The sequence below is a fragment of the Sphaerodactylus townsendi genome, linkage group LG02, assembly GCF_021028975.2.
Source record: "Sphaerodactylus townsendi isolate TG3544 linkage group LG02, MPM_Stown_v2.3, whole genome shotgun sequence".
Classification (NCBI taxonomy): Eukaryota; Metazoa; Chordata; class Lepidosauria; order Squamata; family Sphaerodactylidae; genus Sphaerodactylus; species Sphaerodactylus townsendi.
In genome coordinates, this window is record NC_059426.1 from 9,753,498 (window position 1) to 9,780,486 (window position 26,989).

At 45.6% G+C, this 26,989-nt stretch overlaps 1 protein-coding gene across 1 annotated transcript; it reads left to right on the top strand.

The window, feature by feature from the left end:
* The first annotated feature begins 219 nt into the window (after positions 1–219).
* Positions 220–25,871, top strand: SLC40A1 (solute carrier family 40 member 1). Its single transcript, XM_048483334.1, has 8 exons — positions 220–522; positions 2,020–2,087; positions 9,394–9,553; positions 11,722–11,837; positions 15,693–15,819; positions 20,482–20,727; positions 21,949–22,611; positions 24,415–25,871. The coding sequence occupies exons 1-8, from the start codon at positions 474–476 to the stop codon at positions 24,741–24,743; spliced, it is 1,758 nt and encodes a 585-aa protein (XP_048339291.1). The 5' UTR covers positions 220–473; the 3' UTR covers positions 24,744–25,871.
* The last annotated feature ends 1,118 nt before the right edge of the window (positions 25,872–26,989 follow it).

Below are 26,989 nucleotides of genomic sequence, written 5' to 3' on the forward strand. Positions count from 1 at the left end.
GCGGGTCCGCTCAGCCTCCCCAAAGGGCGACGCGCGGCTTGGCGGTGGCGGCGGCGGCGGCGGCGACTGGGAAGGGGCGGGAGGGGCTATGCAGATCAGCCGGCCGCTGATAGGCCACCCACGGGCTGTCCCCCCAGCCGCGCTCCGCCCCTCCCCGCAGCCCTGGGTATAAATAGGGGCCTCGGATGCCAGAGCTGGCAAGATCCCCAGTGGAGCTTGGCCGGAGACGTCCCGGGCGCTTTTCCGCAGCCTCGCGGGTCCCTCGCAGCCCTCGGCCCATAAGGCCATCTCTTTCCCCTCTTCAGCTACAGTGCTAGCTAAGCGGGGGAAGCCCACCGGGAGAGAAGCCGCTTTGCGCCCGCTGCGCCCTCCTCGCCGCTCCCGTGCGCCCTCCTCGCCGCCCCGGTGCGCCCTCCTCGCCGAGCGCTCCCGCAGCCGCCGCCCGGGCGCCTCGCACAGCCAGCTCCAGAGCCATGGCCCGCTCCAGCGCCGACGCGCAACCCGACGCCCGAGGATGCTGCGGTGAGACGGGCGGCCGGGGCGCGCAAAGCCGGGCAAGGGAACTTGGGCACCGAGCGTTGCGCGCGTCTCGCTTGCCTGGAGGAGATTGCCTCTGCGCTGGTGCAGAGGGCTTCGAGTTCCTCCAGCACCTAGGAGAGGCTGCCTTGTCAGGTGGACGTGCGCCTTGGCCCACCCTCTCTTGGCACCTGCTGCTCACCAAATGTGTGGAAAGGAAGCCAGCCAGGCGGATGGGGTTGCCCTCTAGCGCAGGGGTTCCCAATTGATGTCACTGGCATGCCCCTTGGCAACCCTGTTTCCTGAAATTGCGCCCCCATGTTAGCCAACCCAGATTGGGAACCACTGCTGTAGCACATGGACAGCAATTGAAATCTTGCGTGCCCCGGTGCGCCAGTCTGGTTCAACATCTGGGGCATTTTGTGCCCATTTCAAGGTCCTTTAAGCGCACGGCTAGCCTCCCTACGGAAGCCTCTTTACAGATGTGGGGCGAAGGGATGTCGGGTTTAACTTTATGTTTTTATTGTCGCACTGTAGAGTGCTGTTTTATTTAAGCTGTACAGATCGGTATGTTTTATTATGCTGATTTTATCGTGAGCTGTCTAGAGACCGTTGTGGAAAGCGCAGTAAACAAAATCTAGTTGTGCGTGCAGGAGAGGCACCTGTGTCGATCTGGGTGCGAGGCTTTTGCGTACTGGAAGATCGGGGCTGGCGTTAGTCTGTATAAAAGGCAGGATTCAGTAGAGCCATCCAAGTGTCATTCCCTTCCTGATCACATGTGGCTGTCCTACAGTGCATGAATGATCTCAGACAGTGTGCTGAGTGGAACTGGAGCCGTGGGTAGCAAAACATGGCTGTGTATCAAACATACATGCCGTATTTGGTGGAGTGTAAATAGGTGCATTGCTGTGGATATCTTGGCAGTATTGCCTTATGTTGAGCCCAGCTGTTTGAGTCCAGCTGTTGGTGCATTTAGCTCAGTATTATTTACTACCAGCTGGGCATAGCCTGGGGCAGAGGACAGATCATCTGAGTTCTGCACCTCCAGGTTTTCAACCAGAGATGCCCAAGTATTTTCTGCTATTTCTCCAGTTTAACAGACTGGCTCATTCCGCACATGCAAAATAATGCACTTTCAAACTGCTTTCAATGCTCTTTGAAGCTGTGCAGAATAGCAAAATCCACTTGCAAACAGTTTTGAAAGTGGTTTGAAAACGCATTATTCTTCATGTGCGGAAGGGGAGAGTCTCCAGATTAAACTGGGAAGGTGTTTTACGTGTTCATTTTTGTAATCCACCTTGTGTCTGTTTGGAAAACAGTGGCAGAGAAGCCAATAGCGAAATAAATAGGTTCTCACGCTGGTATTTGTTCCTTTAAAAACGTGCTAAATAATTAACTTCTTTTGAAAATGTCTACTTTGCAATCGAATTTAAAAAGGGGGAAACAAACACGCAAAGTGTTCTTGAATTAAGCGTAGCATTTCTTTTGTTATTTCTGTCTTAGGATCCTGTGGCGATTACTTAAGATCTGCCAAATTCCTCCTCTATGTTGGGCATGCTCTCTCCACTTGGGTAAGTAAAATGTGACCAGCGTGACCCAAACCATTTACCTTTGGCTAATCTGTATAATTTGACTTGCTCGGAATTACGTTTTGGGCGTATCTTCTGACAGGCGACATTTAAAGACAAAACCGCGCAACAATGCCATGATATTGCAAATTGTGTAAAATGTGCAATAGCATGCTAGCAAAATTGAACTCCGGCGCACGGATTGTGAACAAGGCAGCAAATTCCATAGGTCATAGTGACATAGATCTCAGGGGGAGGACCACAGTTTAAAGTACCATACTCGGGCAGTGGAGTTCTCTGCAGACTTATGTTTGTGTTTGTAAATCAATGAGCTTAGAAGCACTCTCCAAACAAATAAAGGACCTAAGGTTGTGTCCAGACAGGATACATTTTATTTTTTGGCTTGGGATAAACCGAACAGGCTGCCAGGTTTCCCAACAATATGTAAATCCTGCAAACAGCCTTGCTTGTTCTGAAATCACTGTGGATATGAAGTTCAAGAGTCAATGTTGTCAATAATATAGGAATGATTTCTGGGAAATAATTATCAAAGAGGTTTCCTTTTGGTTGTTCAGTCATTGGTATTTGAGTAATTAGATTAAAACCTTATTCAGTTTGGTAGGAGAGGTGGATTGTGGGGGGGCATGTGTAATTTTTTAAAAGCCACAACTAAATATGCTTTTGGCACCCTTTGAGCCAGTATGGTATAGTGCTTAGGAACAGGAGACTTTAATCAGGAGGACTGGGTTTGATTCCCCACTCTTCCACATCACTGGCGGACTCTGATCTAGTGAACTGGATTTGTTCCCCACTCCTACACATGAAGCCTGCTGGGTGACTGGGCCAATCACAGTTTTCTCAGCACTCTCTCAGTTGCGGGGCTGTTGTGGGGAGAGGAAGGGAAAGAGTTTGTAGGCTGTTTTGAGACTCCTTATGGTTGAGAAAAATCCACATGCTTCTCTTCTAATCGTACATGTATGTTTGTAAAGAAAGTTAAATAGATTTTACAGGTTCCAGAGGGTTATCATCAAACAGAATGTTGCATGTTCTGTTAAACCAGTGGCTTGAATATAATAGCCACCAAAGGTCTGGAGTACCTTTTAATTTTTGCCTTACTAGCACACTAACTGGTCTTTTACGCTTATTTAATGCACCACAGTGGCAGAGAAGCTCTGTAATTCCTATTGGTTTCAATAGGGGACTTGGCTTCATTTAACAGTGCTACCTTCAACTCAAAAGGGCTTTTCTGGAATTCTAGATGGTTACATTTTTGGATGTGTCCTGATCTGTTTCTCCCAGTGCTAGCCCAATCTCAGCAGATTTTGGAAGCTGAGCAAAGTCAGCCCTGGTTAATATTTGCCTGGGAGGCCACCAGGAAAATCCAAGTTTTCTACACGAAGCAGGCAATGGCAACCATCTCTGGATTTCTCTGGCCTTAAACCCTTATGGGGTTGCCCTAAGTCGGCTGTAACTTGATAGAAGAAGAGTTGGATTTATAGTCCCCCTTACTCTCCTGCAAGGAGACTCAAAGGGGCTGACAATCTCCTTTCCCTTCCCCCCCGCCCAATAACAAACACCCTGTGAGGTAGGTGGGGCTGAGAGAGCTCAGGAGAACTGTGACTAGCCCAAGCTCACCCAGCTGGCGTGTGTTGGAGCACACAGGCTAATCTGAATTCCCCAAATAAGCCTCCACAGCTCAAGCGGCAGAGCGGGGAATCAAACCCAGTTCCTCCAGATTAGAGTACACCTGCTGTTAACCACTACGCCACTGCTGCTCTCTAGCACGGTCCACCACTACATTTTGGGTGAAGAACTCTGGTAGTCGGATGAGCTCCTGAAATATTTTACCGTAGCTGGTAGAACTGGTAAGCTGTCCATCCATTTAACACTGGCCAGCCAGTTTAATTGCTTGATCATGCTTCTATTGTAGGATCGCAACCTACAGTTTAGCCATTCGCTTGGCACCGAATGGAAGCCGACATTTTCCAAAAGACTCGCTCATTGAGCAAGTCCGAAAAACACCATTGTGCAGGGGAAACACCGCCGCTGCGTCGCTGTGCGATCTCCCCACACACAATGACATTTTTACTGGCCCCACGCCAGTCTAAATGGCCTGTGCAGAAGCAGCCTAAGTTATGACACTATTTTGTATGTTACAGAGAGGCAACCCCCGGTTAACCACTGAATGTGCATGCAAGAAGAGCATACCTGTATGATAAAACACCTGTTACATTCCCAGTTTTGCAGCTATCCCTGTAAAATCCTACATGTGAAATCCTGTACTTTCCCTTCCTAAAAACACTGGAGCACCTTCCTTATGAGGAGAGGCTGCAGCGTTTGGGGCTCTTTAGTTTGGAGAGGAGACGTCTGAGGGGGGATACGATTGAAGTCTACAAAATTATGCATGGGGTAGAAAATGTCGACAGAGAGAAATTTCTCTCTCTTTCTCACAATACTAGAACCAGGGAGGCATACATTGAAAATGCTGGGGGGAAGAATTAGGACTCATAAAAGGAAACACTTCTTCACGCAACGTGTGATTGGTGTTTGGAATATGCTGCCACAGGAGGGGGTGATGGCCACTAACCTGGATAGCTTTAAAAGGGGCTTGGACAGATTTATGGAGGAGAAGTCGATCTATTTGGCTACCAATCTTGATCCTCTTTGATCTGAGATCTCAAATGCCTTAACAAACCAGGTGCTCGGGAGCAACAGCCGCAGAAGGCCCTTGCTTTCACATCCTGCATGTGAGCTCCCAGAGGCACCTGGTGGGCCACTGCGAGTAGCAGAGAGCTGGACTAGATGGACTCTGGTCTGATCCAGCTGGCTTGTTCTTATGTTCTTATTGATTGTGAAGCTGCCCTTTCCTTTGGCAAGGAGATGCGTCTGCACAAAATAAATTCATAGAGAGCCGGAGTGTAGTTCTTAAGAGTGCCAGATTACTAACTGGAAGACCCAGATCTGAATCTTTATTTTAAAATATATATATATATGTTTACATATTTTTCAGCATTTTAAAATGGCTGTGTTGTTTATTATCTTCTCAACAGCTGCTTAACAACTACACGTCTGCCTGCCAACGCACGTGCAGGCTGGTCTCTCGTGATAAGAGAGACGGTTGTAAAACTGCGGGGTCTTTCGCTTGCCAGACGTGTTTGGAAAGTTGAGTTCATTCACATTCTAATGACGTAATTCAACAAAAGTTTTTTTTTTTAAACCGTTCAAGAGAACATGTGGAAGACCCTATCTCCGAACCTTTGGCACTCCAGATGTTATGGACTACAATTCCCATCAGCCCCTGCCAGCATGGCCAATTGGCCATGCTGGCAGGGGCTGATGGGAATTGTAGTCCATAACATCTGGAGTGCCAAAGGTTCGCCACCACTGCAATGGTAGTGTCACATTTTTTTAAAAAATAACATTTGCAATCTAACCAAGGTTCAATATTCCTTCTCAATTGACTTTTTGACTAATTCCACCCCCACCCCACAAAATGTGATAAAGAGACCAAACATGCTTATTTAATTCATTTATACGTGGCCTTTCTCCCCGGTGGGGACTCGAAACAGCTTACAGCATTCTCTTCTCTGTTTTATCATCACAACAGCCCTGCGAGGTAGCTTGGTCAGTATCCCTCTTTGTAGAACAGCTCCAGCGTCTGCATTAGAACTGGTCTGAAGGAAATTATGGCTTAAAGCAGGAGTGGTTATTCACTGCCTAGGACAGTGATGGTGAACCTTTTTGAGACCGAGTGCCCAAATTGCAACCCAAACCCCACTTATTTATCACAAAGTGCCAACCCGGCAATTTAACCTGAATGCTGAGGTTTTAGTTTAGAAAAAACTGGTTGGCTCCTTCTTCCTCCGCCCCTCCCGCTCGAGCAGGGGCCAGCCTGCTCTAGTCTCCAGCAAGTCCTGTGCACGCCGCTCTGTGCCTCTCTAGCAGCTCTGCCTCCTCTGCGCCCCCCCCATCAGGCAGCAGCCACCCGAGCACAGGCACCAGGCCCGCCAGCCGAGTCCTCCCTGCTCACCACGGTGCGCGACGTTGTACTCAGTGGCCCAGGTCAGTCTAGATGTGTGTGGGGTGTGTGTGTGATTTTCCACCCCCCACATGATGAACTCTGTGTGCACGTGCCCACAGAGAGGGCTCCGAATGCCACCTCTGGCACCCGTGCCATAGGTTTACCATCACTGGCCTAGGAGATGCAGGAGACTCTGTGATTTTTTTCCTAGGAGAATCTCTGTGATTCTATGGTTTGTTCAGCAAACTTATATCTTGCCTCTCCAGAGTCCTGGTTGGCCGCTCAATATGTTTTGTGGCCATACACTTGCCAGCATGTACATTAGGAGAAAATTATGTTTATGTATTCCCCATCTGCCCCATGGGCAGCTTGTAGCCACTAGTTAGCAGCAGGCTAAAGGCATTTGTACTTGTTTTTGACCTCTTCAGCAGTTTGCTTTACTAATCAGAGTTTACATACTATCTCCATTACTAGGATAATATCAGTTTCTGTTCAGCGCCTTTGGTGCCTGCGGGAGCCAAGTTAGTTTATAAGTATACTTAAACTGAAATTGAGTTTATTTCAGGCGCCACACTAGCCTTTCTGGAAGGTTTTGTGGGTTCATACGAACTCATTTTTCCTTTTGATTCTTTGTTCCTTTTTTTTGGTCTCATACAAGCGCTTACAGTAATGTAAGAGGATGTTCCCCTGAGATTACAGATACAAGGTAGACCTTACCATCAGGCGCTCTTCCTGATAACCTGTGGAGAAACATAGAGGGGTGAATAGCTGAGAGAACCAGAGGGGGAAATTAGGAACCTCAGCCGGAAGACAAAATGGAGGGGAATTAGGGAATCCACTGTTTTGGAGAGGTGTGGGTGGGACTTAAGTACACGGTAAGCCAGTGTGATTTAGCGATTTGTGTGCCTCGCTATAACGCAGGAGACCTGAATTGAGATCCCCTCTCTGCTATAACGCTCACCATCAACGCTGTGCATGCTCACAAACAAACAATTCCCTAATATTCGTCGAGCGTGATGGATTTATTCCCAGGCAAGAATGAGTAGGATTGCTACCTAAGGCAGGGGTCTTCAAACTATGGCCCTCCAGATGCTCATAGACTACAATTCCCATCAGCCCCTGCCAGCATGGCTAAGTGGCAGGGCTGATGGGAATTGTAGTGTATGAACATCTGGAGGGCCATAGTTTGAAGACCCCTGACCTAAGGGATCTTGGACTCGCCATCTTCCCTTTTGCAACCTACTTTATAGGGTTGTTGTGTGGATAAAATGGGAGGCAGGATGAGCCCTGGATGACGTTCCCACCTTCCAGGAGGAAGAGTCAAGAGCAAGAAGGAATAGTGGGAGCGAACAAGCTCTGCAGTCTTTGTGGAGAATGAAGAGCGGCGGAGCTGATTTGCTTCAGACGCAAAGTCTGAGAATGGCTGTGGTTAGAAGTATGCGTGTGCGGGGGGGGGGGGGACCTCAGTGCACAAATGTACACAAACCCTGCTCTGACCCGCTCCTCCCACACATAACTTGGTGAAGCATTAACTCAGTGAGTGATTAAAATGTGGAATTTGCTGCCAGAGGATGCAACGATGGCCAAGGGCATAGATGGCTTTAAAAGGGAGTTAGACTAAAGAGGGTCTAAATTTTCAGAGGCCGTAAATACCAGAATATCAGTACCAGGAAGTTACATTGGGGGAAACATCTCAGTCTCGATCCCTGTTTATTTGACCGTCTGAAGGAACTGTTTGGCCGCAGGGTGGTGGACTAGACGGTGTACTGGTCTGATCCGGCAGGGCTCCTCTTCGGTTCTTCACTGTAGGGCTGATCACATCCAAGATAGTTACCACATACTACTACTGTAAAGTTTTCAGACTCTTAAAAGCACAGCCTCTTGGTATGGTTCAGAGTCCAAGAGTAGACCTCGTTGTCAGAGGCCCAAAGCCACGATTGACCAAGCCATTTTTTCCCAAGAAGACCATTGAAAAGTCTGAAGCCTCAATTGGTACTAGAATCAACTGAAGAATGGGACACTTCAGACATATAGTTTAGCTTATAGGTTGTTTGAGTTTAGCAGCTCATAAGCCATGCACTCATTTTTAAAAACTGCAAACTGCAAAACAAATGTTCTGCATCCACTACGCAGTTTTGATTTAGACCATTAAGAAGTAACCGTAATTTCACAAAATCAGGAAAGCGGGCAGATTTAGCTATCCATTTAGTCAGAATTTTTTCCCCTTTCTGCTTCGTATGTGGGACAGTCAAAAACACATGCACAGATTCATTTTACAATCACAAAATGTTCAATTTGAAGGCATTCATGAATAACAGCCTTTCATTTTGGCATTTGGGAGTTCGTTACAGAGTGCAACCACATATGTCCATCTCAATTTAGGCACTGTTAATACATAGAACTACAATGGTAAAACAGAATTAGCAGCAGGTTTGATACCTAAATTTAATCGAGGATGCTTCCTCATGGCATTTTGGGGGTTCCAATCCCATTTTATTTATTTATTTATTAGACTTGATAGACCGCCCAACCCCTGGAGGGCTCTGGGCGGTGTACAATAAACGTAAAAAGCATTTACAATGTAGAATATCATAAAATTTATGATATTTAATTAGTTTTTGAGTACATGACACAAGTCTTAGTTAACCCACTAGTTCAACAGTATCCTAACTGCTTCATTTTGCCCTCAACTGCTGTATGCCATCTTTACCAACTTCCATATTGTTAGCACTGCAAAAAACTGGAAGGTTCTTTGCGCTACATACAGAGCCGTAGCGCCAACGGGGCGGGGTGCAATGCACCAGACAAAGCTGCGGTGGAGGTGTGGCCAGGCTGCGGAGGGGGCGTTCCGGAGCGGGGGCGGGCGCCGTCGTGGCGGGGTGCAGTGTGTGTACCCTGGGCGGAGTTTCCCCTCGTTCCGCCTCTGACTAGATGAGATCTGACTGGAATCGCAGTAAGAGAGTCAGGCTGTCATGTTGACCCCAAACTTCCCACAAGGTTTATGTGATGTCTTGATACAAGGTTAAGACGAACCGCACGGGTTAGAGTGGAATACTGTGAATGTTCCCTTTGTTCAGTGTGGGGTTTACCAGAATGTAAGTTCACATAAGAGCGTGTAATCTGGTGCTAATTAATATTATACACACCGGGGGGGATGAAGCCGGGCCCTTTGTGATAGCTGCTTCCAGCCTGTTGAATTTGGAATCTTTTCCACAATATGTACGGGGCTGACCAATCCCTATATGGTATATATTCCATATAAGTAATATGTAGCGCATTTTATTCCAGGGGGACCGCATGTGGCACTTTGCAGTGTCCCTCTTCCTGGTCGAACTGTATGGGAACAGCCTCCTTTTGACAGCTGTTTATGGACTGGTGGTGGCCGGGTCCGTCCTTCTTCTGGGAGCCATCATTGGGGACTGGGTAGACAAGAACCCGAGGCTTAAAGGTGAGTGATATTTGTTTCAGTGTTCCTGAAGAGCCTGTTTACATATTGAGGGCAGTCAAAGTCAGTATGAGACAGAGGGGAGGGGTTGAAGCAGCCCGAGAAAAACCCAGCTTCTCTAGATCCGTGGTGGCGAACCTTTGGCACTCCAGATGTCATGGACTACAATTCCCATCAGCCCCTGCCAGCATGGCCAGGGGCTGATGGGAATTGTAGTCCATAACATCTGGAGTGCCAAAGGTTCGCCACCACTGCTCTAGATTATTTCAAAACAGGACGAGAAAGGTTTTTGCAAGCTTGGAGTTCCTTTGAGAAACGCTGGTTAAGCTGCTGTCGCTAATGTGTTGTCAAACTGGACGGCGTTTGGCCGAGGGGCGGAAGCCACCCGAAAGACGAATTTAGTGCTTCATCAGCTCCAAACGCAGAAGTAATTGTAACTCAGCTGACTTCTCTCCAGGTTTACCCTGAAGCATGTCTACCAAGTTCAGTGGAATTTACTGTCAAAGAGAAGTGTGTGCGGGAGTATTCCCCCTAAAACAGTAATTTCATTTTTGTAATATAAAAGACACACTTGCGGTTCAATCATAAATGGCATGTGCTGCTTTCTTGCTTTACGCATAATGTAATTGCTGGCTTCAAGCCCATTTTAAATAATTAGTGCCATTAGAAGATCGCCTCAGCTACCCAAGCGGGGTGTTTCCTCTTTGACTGCTGCCTTTGCAATATTTTTTTTTAAAAAATTACACCTTTGTTTCAAAGACAGAACAAATAGTTGAACATATTTTTTTTTTTGGTTGCTGGTGGTTGAGTAGACGCCGGCAGAATTACTGCAGGAATTGACTGGCGTCCAATTAGTTAGCAGAACCTGCCAGCTGGCAATTTAGTGTGTTGCCTCAATTGTAAACAAATGTGTGTTTAATTTATACCCATAATTAAAAATACTTTGGGAGAAATGTCGCCCCAGTTTTCAACCTGAATTCTGGTACGGGTCCCTTTCCCCCTTGCTCTGTGCAGAAGATGCAACAGATGAACGGGGCTAGACTGTGTTTCTTTGAGCGTAGACTTCTCGGGCTGTCCTCTCCGTCTGCAGAGAGAAGACAGATGGGCAGCCCAATCCAGGGGGGTGGGCTGGACCCATCTCTGGAGCCCGAGCAAAAGGCAAATGTGCTGGTAGAGGGATAACTTATCTGGCGGTGGGGCACTTTGTGACTCTATGGCAGTGGTGGCGAACCTTTGGCACTCCAGATGTTATGGACTACAATTCCCATCAGCCCCTGCCAGCATGGTCAATTGACCAAAATTGTGGAAGAATGGTTTAAGATTTACACCAGATTATAATCTGAAGGAGAACTATTACCAAATGATGTACAGATGATATTTAATGCCAAATTTTTTTTGACAAAGATATACAAATAGATGTTGGAAGTGTCAACAGCAAGAGGGGTCTTTGGTGGACGTGAAAAGAAGATAAGACTGTTTGGGATTTGATATTTAAAGAACTACAAGAGATTCTGAAGATAACAATCTTGAAAAAACTTGAGACCTTTTTGTTGGGAATCATGGGAGACGACTTTCCTAAGCTATACAGAACTCTGTTCATATATTTGATGACCGCAGCAAGGGCTTTATATGTGCAAAACCGGAGCAATAATAAGATACCAACAAAAGAGGACTAGATTCTGAAAGTTACAGAACACTCAGAAATAGCAAAACTGATGACATTATTAAGAAATAACACTTTGGACAATTTTTTTTTTAGAAAACTGGAAACCTTTTACAGAATATTTTTTGAAAAACTATTCAAATTGAGAAGTAGTGGCAGGGTTTGAAATCTAAAGAGAACAGGAGACTCTAAACATTTGAATATACCCAAGCTCCATGCCTATTAAAGGTTAATAAAGAATATACCCAAGAAATAACTATTGAATTGATGTCCTAAGTATATGCATGAACCGAGAGTTAACTTTTAACCAAAGATGAGATAGCTGGAAATCAATATAAGATGCATATTGGGTTGTATGTGTGTTTTTAATGTATGTATATTCTGTTTTGTTTGTTTTAAGTGTGAGAATTTTTTTAAAAAATATATACAAATGCAATCTGATGTTAGGCATGATCCTCAGTGTAACGGAGTGTTCTTCTATATATCATTTCCCCTTTGTTCCAAACAGTGGCCCAGTCGTCTTTAATTGTGCAGAACGCATGCGTCATTTTGTGCGGCGTCCTTCTGATGATGGTCTTCCTATTCAAGGCTGAGTTGGTGGCCTTGTATCAAGGCTGGCTGCTTGTAAGTATGTAACCTGTAAGACTTGGGGTTTTGCGGAAGGAGTCTGTAAGGACTCTTGCATTTAGGCAGTTTCCTTTCTTTTAATGGTCTGGAAAGACAACCCGGTCAGCCAGTTGAATGCTTTGCTGTGTTCAGTATTATTATTATTATTATTATTATTATTATTATTATTATTATTATTATTATTATTATTATTATTATTATTATTATTATTATTATTATTATTATTATTATTAATTGGGTTTATAGACCACCCTCCCCCAGAGGGCTCAGGGCGATGAACAACATATGATAGAGCACAATAGCAGATTAAAATCCAGTAAATATAAATTAACACGGCTCTAATAAAATAAACCCTACCAGTAGACATGGGACTCAATGGATGAGTCCGGTGGTCTACCGGAAACGCCCAAGCTTCTTTCCCACATGCCAATATGTTCAGATCTAGTGGCGTAACGCCAACGGGGCTGGGGTGTGTGTGTGTGTGCAACGCCCCGGGCCCACCCCAGGGCAGGGGCGTTTCGGGGCAGGGCGGGCACTGCTGCAGCAGGGGCGCAAGGCACACGCGTGCCTGAGGTGCAGTCCCCCCTCGCTCCACCCTGGTCAGATCCACTTGCTTCCCTGTCCTGTTAGGTTGGCTTTATCAACCTCTTTGACTCCGGTGATCTTTGCAAATAGCCATGGCAGCATTCCTTTTGAAGGTGTGTGGCCGCATATGCACCGTATCGGTGCCACGCAGCTTGGGCAGCCGCCCAGCTGTTGAAGCTCTCATTGGCAGCTGAGTTCCGCTCAGCGACAGCAAGCTTCTGTGCAGCGGTATGGAAGCCTTAGAGGGACTATTGACCCCTGATGTAGTTGCATGCATGGTTTATTCAAGACAGATGTGTTTCTGATGTGGGAGAAAAGTAAACAAGAGGAAAGGTAAGAGATCGGTGTTCCTTTTCACGAGGAATAAGATGTCACCTGGGATTAGGGGTACCAAGTCCCGTTCTCTCCCCCCACTCCTCCCCCGGCTACTGGCAGTAGATGAGGATTTCCAGATCAAGGCTGAAAAACTCCTAGAGATTTGAGGTTGGAAGTTGGGGAGGTCAGGAATCAGTGAAGTACTATACCATAAATTCTACCCTCCAGAATCGCGGTTCTCAACCTGTGGGTCGTGACCCCTTTGGAGGTCAAACGACCCTTTCACAGGGGTCGCCTAAGACCATCAGAAAACACATATTTCCGATGGCCTCAGGAACCGAGACACAAATAATTTTACTGTTGGGGGTCACCACAACATGAGGAACTGTATTAAAGGCATTAGGAAGGTTGAGAACCACTGCTCCAGAACATCCGTTTTTTCAAGAGCAACGCATCTCTGTAGTCTGGAGATGAGGTGTAATTTTGGGAGCTCCCCAGGCCCTACTTGGAGGCTGTAATCACTAAAAGTCTGCACCTAGTGGCTTAACCGGTTGAACGGCAGCCTGAATTTCACAAATTCTTTCAACAAAAGTCAATAAACTCAATTGGCAGGCAGGCAGTGAACTAGAAACTTTAACAATACTCGAGTACATAATGCCCACAGTGGACAAACAGAGTGGGAGCAAATGGTTTCTGAGATATCCGACACACCAGCTGGCAAAGAACTAAGCAGTGGGGGCTGGTGGCAGAAGCAGGCTGTTCTGGGGGGGGAGGGCAATGACCCTTTCAATTTGGGCTTTGCGCCAATTTTCTTTTTGTGTCGTTTTAGTTAGTAATTCATAGGAGCAAAGGTTAGGGGTAGTTAGTTTCCTCCTTAGTATATTATTAGGGAGGGTAAGTTAGATAGGTGTAGCCAGTTCTTTTGGAGAAAATCGGGTAGTATTGTTAAATTATTTTCTTTACAGCAATTATGGTGTAGTGTAGAGTAGTTTGTAGCTCTATTGTTAGTGTATTGTTATAGTGTTACTGTATTGATACATATTGCTAGTATAATGTTATTGTGCTGAGATATTGCTGTATTGTTGCTGTATTGTTAATGTTTTGATATATTGCTAATATATTGAATTGTTAATGTATTGATACAGTGCTGCTGTTATTGTAACTGACTAGTGCTAGGTTTGATGTGTTAAGTCGCCATCTGAAACGTTTTCATTTTACAGTTTTATGTATGTTATTTTACAAGTTTGTATTCTATTTAATGTATACTGTTATATTATGTTGTTCGCCGCCCTGAGCCCTACGGGGATGGGCGGGGTATAAATCTAAAAATGAATGAATGAATGAATGAATGAATGAATGAATGAATGAATGAATGAATGAATGAATGAATGAATGAATGAATGAATATAGCATAATCTTAGGTCTACATTTTCTTGTTTTCATGTCCTATGTTTAAATGCAACCTCAACTCACATGCTTAATCATAAACAGGCAATTATGAATACAATGTTTGACTAATTATAACCCCAGTACAGAAAATGGAGCCTCTTGTTGGTGGCTCAAACGCATGTAATTTTGTATTCAACAATAAGGTGCCCAGCTCGGCAGCCCCCATGTTGGGTTTGATTTCGTGATTCACGCTTCAGTTTGGCCAAAGTATTTCATAGACAACTCTTAAGATACTTTAATCACAAGACTTCTCCATTCTTTTTGGGCACCCCTCCTTACTAGCATAGGACCACTTGACTCTCGTGTCCCGCCTGGGTTTTCAAAAAGAGATTTAGGGGCAGCTACCCCATGGCTTCTGGGCTAGTGTTTTTGCATCCTAAACAGGTTTATCTGCTTGGTCCAGATCAGGGGTAGGGAACCTTTAACACTCAAAGAGCCATTTGGACCCGTTTTCCACAGGAAAAGAAAACACTTGGAGCCGCAAATAATTTTTGACATTTAAAATAAAGATAACACTATATATATAGGGGTTTTTTTTACCTTTTACTCCGCTCATTCTGAGAAGCGCATGGATGCGCCCGCCCTGCTGCCTGCAGGGCGGGCAAGGATGAAGCCGGCGGCTCGGCCTCGCCGGCCGCCGGGAAAGCACCTGCCCCGCCCCAACAGAGGCGAGGCGAGAGGAAGCCAGGCTGGGGCCCAGCCAACTGTGGGAAGTTGGTGCGCCCACCCTGCTGCCTGCAGGGCGGGCAAGGATGGGGCCGGCGGCTCGGCTCGTGGAGCCACAGTGCAAGGGCAGAAGAGCCGTATGCAGCTCTCGAGCCGCAGGTTCTCTACCCCTGGTCCAGATCATTACGCTAATGTCTTGTGCTAGCCCTAGTTTCCTCTTTCTGGCTTCTTTGGAAGAAAACATGGAGGGTGGCGCCCAGCCATCTTATTTCTCTCAATCTGGGCTAGTCCTGCTCTTCATTGTGGCTCCCGTCCCATATGGAAGTCCCATAATTCCCTAGAGTCGAGGCTTCCAGGTGATCAAAGGAGATTTCCCTTTTCTAACAGACAAAATCCTGTGTGCTGTGTGGTTTCCGGGCTGTATGGCCGTGTTCTAGCAGCATTCTCTCCTGACGTTTCGCCTGCATCTGTGGCTGGCATCTTCAGAGGAGGATCCTCTGAAGATGCCAGCCACAGATGCAGGCGAAACGTCAGGAGAGAATGCTGCTAGAACACGGCCATACAGCCCGGAAACCACACAGCACCCAAGTGATTCCGGCCGTGAAAGCCTTCAACAATACAAAATCCTGTGTCTTTTGAGAAATCCAAGAATGCTTTCATCGAGAGGTAAAAGCTGTCAGCTCAAAGAGTGGTGAAGCGTTTGGACTACCTGGTTTTTTCGGACAAAATAATTACAGAGTACGAGTGAACTTCCCCACTCAACGTGCAGGACAGCAGTTGTTTTTTGCTTTCGTTTCTGCTTTCCTCGTGATGGAAAATGTCCTTCCGTTCCCACAGACACTGTGCTATATCCTGGTCATCACGATCGCCAACATCGCTAATTTGGCCAGCACAGCCACCGGCATTACCATCCAGAGGGACTGGGTGGTTGTCGTTGCCGGGGACAACAGAAGCAAACTGGCAGGTGAGGCATGATCGGCTCTCGGCTCTCTCCACCCGTTTTTATCATGTGAATTTGAACACGCTTGAGTCAGCACATTTTTTCCCTCCGGGCTGCAGAAGTTGTCAGTCAATAATGGTTATAAAGGGCAGTTTATTTTCCCCAACTTGCCTCTGTTTTCAGAGAGAGAGAGCAGCAACTTCTGCACAGTTCAGATGACCAGGTGTCTAGGAAATAAGAAGTTGTTTATTGCAATTATAGACCATCCATAAAACTTAGAATAAGCCAGTACAGATTCCAGTATATAACGAATAATTCGTGTTCTGAGGAGATTTTTTTTTTCAAATAACTTTTATTTTATCCACAAAGAATTTCAGGAAAGGACAAGAAAGTTAACAGAATTTTTTTAAAAAAGTAAACACGACCAAACATTATAACAACAATAATAATACATGTTAAAACGATTCAACGGATATGCATTTGTAATCTGGTAAACTTCATAGTCAAATTAATACAGATAAATTAACATTAGCCAATATAGTGAAGAGGAGCAATCATTTAAGCGGAGCAACCTGAGTCATTAATCATTTAAGCAATCTAGTTATTTCTTGCTACATTCTCATTGATTATATTTGCAAAAAATCCTCATTAGAATTCAACTGTTATGCAAACAAAGTTGAGAAAATCGATCTGGTTAGCTCTGGCCCCTTCCGCACATGCAAAATAATGCGTTTTCAAACCACTTTCACAACTGTTTGCAAGTGGATTGTGCTATTCCGCACAGCTTCAAAGAGCACTGAAAGCAGTTTGAAAGTGCATTATTCTGCATGTGCGGAATGAGCCCCAGTGAGAAAGGAGGACTCTAACATGTCAACATCCTCTGAAACAAGAGGAATGGGTTAGGTTGCATTATAGTTGACCTTAAACGCTAGTTTAGGCGTGTGTATTCAGAAGTATGTTCTATTGTTTGTGGAAGGGCCTAATGCCAACTAAGTATGGTTAGGATTTCAGCCTGCAGACATTTTCTCATCTGATACACGAGGTCAGAATGGCACACAAACACACACACACCGCTGCAGCGTGTTTATCCACCATCTAATTGAGATGTCTTAAGAGCGTTCTGCATTTTTTTCCAAGGTATTATAATTTACATTTCCTGAAGGCTTTAATTAAGTGTTGTTTAAAAATTTACCAGGTCTGTTGTTCAGTTAAAGAAATCTTAGTCTGTTGACCATATGCATTTTAGTTGATTAAATCTTGTAAACTGTGTGTGAGTAAACAAAGTTGTTTCAAAACAAGGAGCGCGCTTCGTTTTAGGCAATGCAAACTTGTTCTAGCATATATCATTTTGGCCATTCCCTCCAGCGTGACAAAGGAGGCAGTACTTCCTTTTGAGCTTTTATAACTTTTATTTACATTTATTTACTTCATTCGTACCCTGCCTTTCTTCCCAGTGGGGATCCAACAGCGGGCTTACGGGAAATTCCCTTCCTCTTTTTCATCCTCACAACTGCCCTGCTAGGTAGATGAGATAGGGAGGGTATGGGTGGCGCTCTGTCACCCAGCAAGCTTCCCCAGCACAGTGGGGGGGAAATGCAAACATCTCAAGCTGGCAAGTTACCAGTATAAACTGTAGTGTTCAAGGCTTGAAGAGTATTGAAGAGTATTGAAATTATAAACTTTTTTCATAAAACACCCGAAGCACCTTCCTGATGAGGAGAGGCTGCAGCGTTGGGGACTCTTTAGTTTGGAGAGGAGACGTCTGAGGGGGGATATGATTGAAGTCTATAAAATTATGCATGGGGTAGAAAATGTCGACAGAGAGAAATTTTTCTCTCTTTCTCACAATACTAGAACCAGGGGGCATTCATTGAAAATGCTGGGGGGAAGAATTAGGACTAATAAAAGGAAACACTTCTTCACGCAACGTGTGATTGGTGTTTGGAATATGCTGCCACTGGAGGTGGTGACGGCCACTCACCTGGATAGCTTTAAAAGGGGCTTGGACAGATTTATGGAGGAGAAGTCGATTTTTGGCTACCAATCTTGATCCTCCTTGATCTCTGATTGCAAATGCCTTAGCAGACCAGGTGCTCGGGAGCAACAGCCACAGAAGGCCATTGCTTTCACCTCCTGCATGTGAGCTCCCAAAGGCACCTGGTGGGCCACTGCGAGTAGCAGAGAGCTGGACTAGATGGACTCTGGTCTGATCCAGCTGGCTTGTTCTTATGTTCTTATAAAGAGTGGCAAATTGCTCATTGTGAATTTCATAGGCTTTAGATTTTGAACTTGGCAGGCTGACAAGGTATAGTCTCATCATGGGTACCTCGTAAAAGTCTGCATCCGCCACCATCCCCCTCCAAACGTGAGATGCCTTTGTTAATTCGGAGAAGTGCCATTCTCCTAATATTAAAGTCTAATAAGCGCCATCTAGAATATAAACTGCCCTGAAAAACAGAGTAGAGCAGGAAGCATTTAAAACACAGCCTACAAGGAATATCTTCCTGAATTTGAGTGAATTTGTGGCAGGAACAAAGGAGTTTGCCCCACTGAAAATAACTGTCTGTGAATGAATGTGAGGAACATTGTCTTCTTCTGTGCTGGTGGTGGAAAGTGCTTTCAAGTCCCCTCTGACATGGTGACCCAGTTGGGTTTTCAAAGCAAGAGATGTTCAGAGGCGATTTGCCATTGCCTGCCTCTTTTTAGTGACCCTACACTTCCTTGGCGGTCTCCCATCTAAACAGTAACCAGGGCTGACCCTGCTTAGCTTCTGAACTCAGAGTTCTTCTTCTGTAAGACCCATCAAAGGACTGATGCATTGAGTGATCCCCAGTAATTCAGGGGTGGCATTATGGGAAAGGAGCAGCACCAAGAATATAGGGTGGTATTGTCCAGCAGTTGGGCGGTCAGATATATCCAGAGGGTGTGAGCCAGTGATTCTTTCAATGGGACACTTGTATTAATTTCCAGGGGCTGTTCCACTTATAGTCATTTAGAGCCAAGTCAAGGATGTAGAGCAGCATTCCAGCGGCTGATCTGATTGCTGCTTAAGAATGAAGAATTACCTCGATTGCTACATAGACCACAGTGATCCCGCCCTTCCTCCAAAGCACGGAGGGTCGGATGCTTGTTGATCTCCTCTTCCACTTAATCCTCAGCAACAGCCCTGTGAAGTAATCTAGGTTGAGAGGGAATGACCGGCCCTAAGGCAGCAGTTAGATGCTTAGTGGATTGTGGACTCCAACTTCAATGCTCTGCCTTTTGCTCCCTTGCGTGTTTTTAACTCGTCAACTGTAGTGCTTCACTCCGGTTCAGTAGCATTCCGTGGATTTTGTTCATTTGCTTCCTTGAGAACATGACCCTGGCTTTACAGACACATAAAGGAGTAGGTGGATTAGTTGGTGGCCGCATACAACTAAAACAACAATACGAAACAGCAACCTTTGGGCATAAACATCATAAAAATTATATCCGCAAAAGAAGATTTAAAAACAAGCTGGAAAGCTCAAAACCCCTAATTAAAAGCGTCAGTAAAAAGGAAGTGTTTGAGCCCAGCATGAAAAAAAAAAGCTAAGCAAGTCCCAGGAACATTCCAAAGCTGAGGGGCCACCACCGAAAATGCCCTGTTTGGAGTTGCTACCTTCCTCACTTCTGAAAGTGGGGCACAGAGAACGGGTCCTAAGAGGCAGATCTTAGCCAGCAGCCTAGATAGTATGGGAGGAGACTGTGAATGAGTGTGAAGGACATTTTCTTCTTCTGTGGTAGTGGTGGGAGACAGAGCTATCATGTTGTCACTGACATGGCGACCCAGTCGGGTTTTCAGAGCAAGAGATGTTCAGAGGTTGTTTGCCATTGCCTGCCTCTTTATAATGGCCCTAGACTTCCTTGGTGGTTTCCCATCCAAATAGTAACCACAGCTGACCCTTCTTAGCTTAGGGAGTGGCATTGTGGAAAAGGGGAGGCACCAAGAATATAGAGCAGTTGTGGCAAACCTTTGGCAGTCCAGATGTTATGGACTACAATTCCCATCAGCCCCTGCCAGCATGCCAATTGGTAGGGGCTGATGGGAATTGTAGTCCATAACATCTGGAGTGCCAGAGGTTCGCCACCATGGATATAGGGCGGCATCGTTCAGCAATTAAAGCGTGTCATCAGATGTATTCAGACAATGAGGGCCACGGTACCAGGAGCCACAATCAGCAGCCAGACAAAAGCCAGGCTGGATTATTTGATAACCTTCGCTCGTGGGTTCAGCCTACATCTCCTTAAGAGCAATCCAAGCAGTGTAGAAATAAAGTACTTTGGCTCACATCCAGCCAACTGCAGAGCCCTTGAGAAGCCGTGTAAAACCCCCCAAACAGTTAAAATCCCTGCTCTGTATATACACAAAACTGGGTTTTTGAGTATATTTATATCTTTCCTTTCCTCATGGGTCAAGGCAGTCATTGCCATTATACAAAGGTAGGGTTTGTTGTGGATCTATGAGGAGAACGTCCACACCAATGCAACTCCTTGTCTGTCGCACCTTAAGTCACCTTAGCCGGTGACTCTTAGCACATTGGCAATAAATATCATTCCGTTGTTTTAGAAATCCATGTGTACTGCGTAAATGTGTTTATAAATCAGGTTGGCTATTATTAAATGATTAACTACCCAATCTTGCTTTTTTCCAATGTCACCCGATAGATATGAACGCTACGATAAGAAGAATCGATCAGCTGACCAATATCTTGGCCCCGATGGCTGTTGGGCAGATCATGACCTTTGGATCGCCAGTTATTGGCTGCGGCTTCATTTCGGGCTGGAATTTGGTTTCCATGTGCTTGGAATATCTGCTGCTCTGGAACGTGTACCAGAAAACACCTGCCTTGGCTCACAAAGCCAGCAGCAAGATCGAGGAGTCGGAATTAAAGCAGCTGAACAATCTGAAAGGTATCAGTATTGTAAATAATGTCTTCGTCCCAATAAAAGAAAGATCCACTTTTCCCTACCCCTTACAGGTCTTCCAACATCCATGGTGCTAGTTTTGCTTCAAATAATAGTGATTGTCAGTGATTAAGATCTTGTGAAGAAAATAATACTTGGGTGCTGTGTGGTTTCCGGGCTGTATGGCCGTGTTCTAGCAGCATTCTCTCCTGATGTTTCGCCTGCATCTGTGGCTGGCATCTTCAGAGGATCTGATAGCATCCTTGCTTTCTATCCCTACTATCGGATCCTCTGAAGATGCCAGCCACAGATGCAGGCGAAACGTCAGGAGAGAATGCTGCTAGAACACGGCCATACAGCCCGGAAACCACACAGCACCCAAGTGATTCCGGCCGTGAAAGCCTTCGACAAAATAATACTTGCTTGTCTTCATTCTCTATTTTATCTTATGAGTCGTTCGTATTCCCAACCTTGGCCTAACCTACCTCAGAGGCTTATGGTAAGGATAAAATAGAGATGAGGAAAACCATATCAGCAGCTTTGGGACCCCATTGTGGAGATTTTTTTAAAAAAAAATATAGCCTCTCTCGTTTTATTCTTTGTGGAAAGTTGAAGTTTGGATGAAGAGGGGTTGGTTGAGTTTCCTAGTTGGCTTTAATGGTAGGAAAGCCAGATAAAGAGTTCCAATTGCCTCCAGTTAAAACTCAACAGTTTGAGTTTCTTGGGACGTAACTAATACCCTTGAAGGACGCCTCAGCGAAATCAGTTACCTTTATTTTCACATGTTCTGCGGTCAGGATCTAAAACCCTCAGTAGTACTTCGGCATGCTTTCTACTCTCAGGCTCATTCCGCACATGCAGAATAATGCACTTTCAAACTGCTTTCAATGCTCTTTGAAGCTGTGCGGAATGGCAAAATCCACTTGCAAACAGTTGTGAAAGTGGTTTGTAAATGCATTATTTTGCGTGTGCGGAAAGGGCCTCAGATTGAAGCCCACCATTTTGAATCTGGGTAAAATCAAATTTTTGGCTGAGCTAAAGAAAACTGCCTCTGCTCAGTTGTAAGGTCACTTTCTCATTGGACTTTTAGTTAAGGGATAAAGAAAAAGGCTGGCTTTAGAAATTAACTTTGCCGCAAATACGATTTAAGCTGAATGTGCGAGCTTTAAATGTGTTAGATTGAAGCTAAATGTGAGAGAATCCTCACTTCCTGTCTTTTCTCCACAGAGAGTGAATCGAAGCCCAATGAAGGAGTCAAATTAATTGACGGGAAAGACGTGTCTGTCTTTGAGCCCTCCCAGGAAGAGGTCTCTTGTTGCTCTCGGATGGCGGAGCCAGTCACTACCTTCCGGGATGGATGGGTTGCTTACTACAACCAGCCGGTGTTCCTCGCAGGCTTGGGCCTTGCGTTCCTCTACATGACCGTTTTAGGCTTTGACTGCATCACCACGGGCTACGCCTACACTCAGGGATTGAGCGGCTCCACTCTAAGTCTTTTGATGGGGGCCTCAGCCATAACTGGAATCATGGGCACAGTCGCGTTCACCTGGCTGCGCCGTAGGTGCGGGCTGGTGCGCACGGGCATCATTTCCGGAATAGCCCAGTTTGCCTGCCTGCTCCTGTGTGTGATTTCAGTCTTCATGCCAGGGAGTCCTTTGGACCTGTCCGTGTCCCCTTTCGCGGACATCAGCGCCAGATTGTTTGAAAGCAGTCCGCTGCCCACAATGGCGCCCGAAGCTGCGATACCCGAAGTGCCCTTTACGACCATCATGCCTGTCTTGGCAAATGAATCCCTATCCGTTAACGGGACGGATCCCGGAATGACTCCTGACTTCGTGCCTCTTGTCTCTGTCAGCCTCCTATTTGCTGGAGTCATTGCTGCTAGGATTGGTAAGTTGATGTCTCTGGCTGCACAGTGGCCCTGCCGTTGCGCTAAAGAAAAATCTATGCCCCAGCACAGGATATAGAGTTCAGTTCTTGTCGGTGTTCAGAAGTGTTCTGCCTCTGAGCAGGAAGGTTCCCTTTAACCATTTCAGCTTGTACCCACTGAGAACTAGCATGGCGTAGTGGTTAAGAGCAGCTAGACTCTACTCTGGAAAACCACATTTGATTCCCTGCTCCTCCACATGAGAAGCAGACACTAATCTGGTGAATCGGATCTGTTTCCTCACTCTTCCGTATGAAGCCTGCAGGGGAACCTTGGTCCAGTCACAGTTATCTCAGAACTCTCTCCGCTCTGCCTACCTCACGAGGTGCCTGTTTTGTGTGTGTGTGGGGAGGGGGGGGAGACAATTGTAAGCTTCTTTGAAACCCCTCATGGTAGAGAAAAGCGGGGTATCAAAACCAACTCTTCTCCTCCTCTATGGATCTGTCTGATGCCCTTTTCAAGATTTCTATGCCTGTGGCTGTCATTGTATTTACTGTGGAATTCAGCTTTAACAGAGAATTCGATGGATTATTTTGCTTAAATCAGTTATTGATAGCCTTCAATATGCTCTGCTGGGGCTCTCTACGACTACAGTCTGGCTGTGGGATTGTTTACCCAGAAACTGCAGGCTCGTGTTTCGCACAATACGAGAAGCGGCGTTGCACAATACTAGAAGCGAAAAATAGCAGGCATGGAAGCTATGCAGCTTCAGCGATATTATCTTGACATTTGGTCTGAAAGGCCTGTTTACAGTGAGGCCGAAGCGTTTTATCACCGAGGAACTCTTGCCAAACAAAGTGCTGATATAGCCAGCGTTTGGGAGCTGTGTTTTCCTTTTTAAAAAAAAGATAAAAACCTTGGACAGTTCACATCCCTTCATAACACTCACCCAACAAAAAACTCAGCAGGCGATATGCCTGTTTTTAAGAAGAAGAAGAGGAGTTTGGATTTATATCCCCCCTTTCTCTCCTGCAGGAGACTCAAAGGGGTTTACAATCTCCTTGCCCTTCCCCCCTCACAACAAACACCCTGTGAGGTGGGTGGGGCTGAGAGAGCTCCGAGAAGCTGTGACTAGCCCAAGGTCACCCAGCTGGCGTGTTTTGGAGTGTACAGGCTAATCTGAATTCCCCAGAGAAGCCTCCACAGCTCAGGCGGCAGAGCTGGGAATCAAACCCGGTTCCTCCAGATTGGATATACGAGCTCTTAACTTCCTACGCCACTGCTGCTCCTAAAAGGTGGATAGTTTTATATTTTTGATGTGGAAGAAACAGTTTCAAGTAAAGAGGGGAAATAAAGCATTACTCCCATCTTGGTTCCTTTAATTAGGGCAGAGAAAGAGGTTTCTCTGTTTTGTTTCAGAAATTGGAAGGCGGCTGCCGGCTGAGAAAGAGTTCTCCCTTTAGCTTGAAGAGATCAATTCACGAGAAAGGTCTCCCTTTAGCTTGAAGAGATCAATTGTTTGTAACAGCGAACAAAGGAAGTGTCTTGCTTTTCCTACAGCAGTCTGTTTATGGTGGTGGTGGAAATTGCTGTCGAGCGTTAGCCAACTTACGGCGCCCCCGTGGGGTTTCCATGGCAACAGACAAACAGAGGTGGTTTGCCACTGCCCGCCTCTGCATAGCAACCCTGGCCTTTCTTGGTGGTCTCCCACCCAAGTAACCAGGGCCTACCTTGCTTAGCTCCTAAGATCTGATGAGATCAGGCGAGGATAATTTGCTTGTATGACGTCGGGATTTAATTTCTTCTCCTCCCGTTTGTCTTTACAGGCCTGTGGTCCTTCGATCTGACTGTCACGCAGCTGATCCAGGAAAATGTGGTAGAATCCGAAAGAGGTATCATCAACGGTGTCCAGAACTCCATGAATTACCTTCTGGACCTGCTGCATTTCATCATGGTCATCCTAGCCCCAAACCCGGAAGCTTTCGGATTGCTGGTTCTCATCTCTGTCTCCTTTGTTGCCATGGGTCACATCATGTACTTCCGCTTTGCTCAGAAAACTCTGGGGAGCAGCGTCTTCCGGTGCTGTTCTCGTGAGCCAAGGGTGGGCGCCGACGACTCTGCGCCTTCTGATGCTTCGGAAGCCTTGAGTGCCTAGAGAGCTCTTGTTCTTTCCTAGTCTTGTTTTCACGACCCATGTAAAATGGCGGGCTGTTTTATGGTCCAAGGCAACTGACTGTCCTCAAAACAAGGGATGCTCAAAGCTCTGCCTACCCAAGCTTGCAACCAGTCCTGCCTTCCCACACCTCCCGACCGGTACCGTTATTGGTCGGTTGTCCAAGTATGGGCATTTTCCAGTGAGCTTATTTATTCCCAGGGAGGCTTCACAAGGAGCTTAACAATTAGCTACGATTTAAAGCATTCATTTTTGGGGTGGGAAGAAAAGTAGAGACCCAGACATTGCATTATGTGTAATATGATTAGGGTTTTTTTACCCCCATATGTAACATAGATTAACTATGTTTGCTTCAAGGAATTAACTGATAAGCATGACCAAAAATGTTACACAAACGGGATGAAAAGATGTTGTGCTTTGTAAATCGCCAAAGCTCTGGTGCGTGCCTATGACAAAAAAAGGCCTTTTTTGTGATGTTTGACTTTGCAGAAGCATCTTTGTTGTTTGTGTATATTAGTTGTTGAATAAGAAATAGCGCAAAATATTGAGAGTATACATGTAGCACTTCCTAGGAACTGAGAATATAGCAAAAGCTATATGTGTATCATAACATTGTTAAGCATATTTTTTCCTGTACCAGCACTGTATATATTATACTTTGGATTCATAGAGTTAAGGACCAGGTAATTCAAATTCAGGGCATGAGGATATAGGACACAGAGACAGACCCAGAGTTCTAAGGAAGCCTTTTTTCAAAATATAAAATAGGTACTGAAAGTCTCAAACCACTTAGTTCAGGGTCTCCCCCCTGACTTTGCAAAAGTTGTCCAGAACTATATCATATTTGAGGATTGTGGTTGAGATGTAATCCTTTAGTAACTTTTCTACACAGGCATTTTGGACTAAAACAGAATTTGTTCCAAGAATATATTGGAACAAAGTAGAGTATATTTATTGGAACAAAGTAGAGTATACTCAAACAAGAGTATATTCATTGTGGTTGGGGGTGGGGGTGGGAGAAATGTTGTGCATGGGGTAGAAAATGTTGACAGAGAGACATTTTTCTCTCTTTCTCACAACACTAGAACCAGGGGGCATCCATTGAAAATGCTGGGGGGAAGAATTAGGACTAATAAAAGGAAACGCTTCTTCACGCAACGTGTGATTGGTGTTTGGAATATGCTGCCACAGGAGGTGGTGATGGCCACTAACCCGGATAGCTTTAAAAAGAGCTTGGATAGATTTATGGAGGAGAAGTCGATCTCTGGCTACCAATCTTGATCCTCCTTGATCTCAGATGGCAAATGCCTTAGCAGACCAGGTGCTCAGGAGCAGCAGCAGCAGCAGAAGGCCATTGCTTTCACCTCCTGCACGTGAGCTCCCAAAGGCACCTGGTGGGCCGCTGCGAGTAGCAGGGTGCTGGACTAGATGGACTCTGCTCTGATCCAGCAGGCTAGTTCTTATGTTCTTATGAGAGGGATTGTATAGACCACATTTCTGGACAGATTATTCCCTTGTTCTTTTTCTTTGTTTTTCGAATGGTCACATCTGTAGAGAAGCCAGATGTGAACCTAGCATGTTAGCCTATGATCCTCAAAATGTAATGAAATGTCGAAGAAGAATCGCTGCCCCCTGACTGAACAGTGGGTGGGCCCCATTGCCTTTGACTATTAAGAGGTGTTACCTGCTTGCGTCGACTGTCTTTTCAGCAGCGTGCTGGCGAGTTAGGAGCACTGCTTACATATCCTTGGATGCTAGATGCAAACCCCTCCCTATCCCGTGATCCCCCCCCCCTCTTTAGCAAGCACCGATTGTATTGTCAAAGGGCGATAACCCCCGCAGAAATTTTTTACAGTGCCCTTGCTGGGTTGGGGCGCACGCAGACAACTTTGCCTGTTTTATCAAGCCGACGTGTCTTATCCGTTCTCTTTTGTAAAAAAAAAGAACAGGAAAACCTTATACATCTTTGAAGTAGAAGTTGTACTTTCATTTTTTTTTAAAAAAAGAAGCTTGTTACTGCAGGATCCTGTAAAAGCAACCTTGAAGATCTGTGGTGATTGAGAACGCTATATGTGTGTGTTAAATGCTTTTGAAGTCCTTTCACGGTGTACAGACATGGGTACAGTGCTTTTACATTAACCATGTATGCACTTTTTGTGGAGTTTGCAGTAACATTCTACGAGCACTTTGCTTTCTAGTGTAGCCTCTTTACTGTCCTCTGGAGTTTT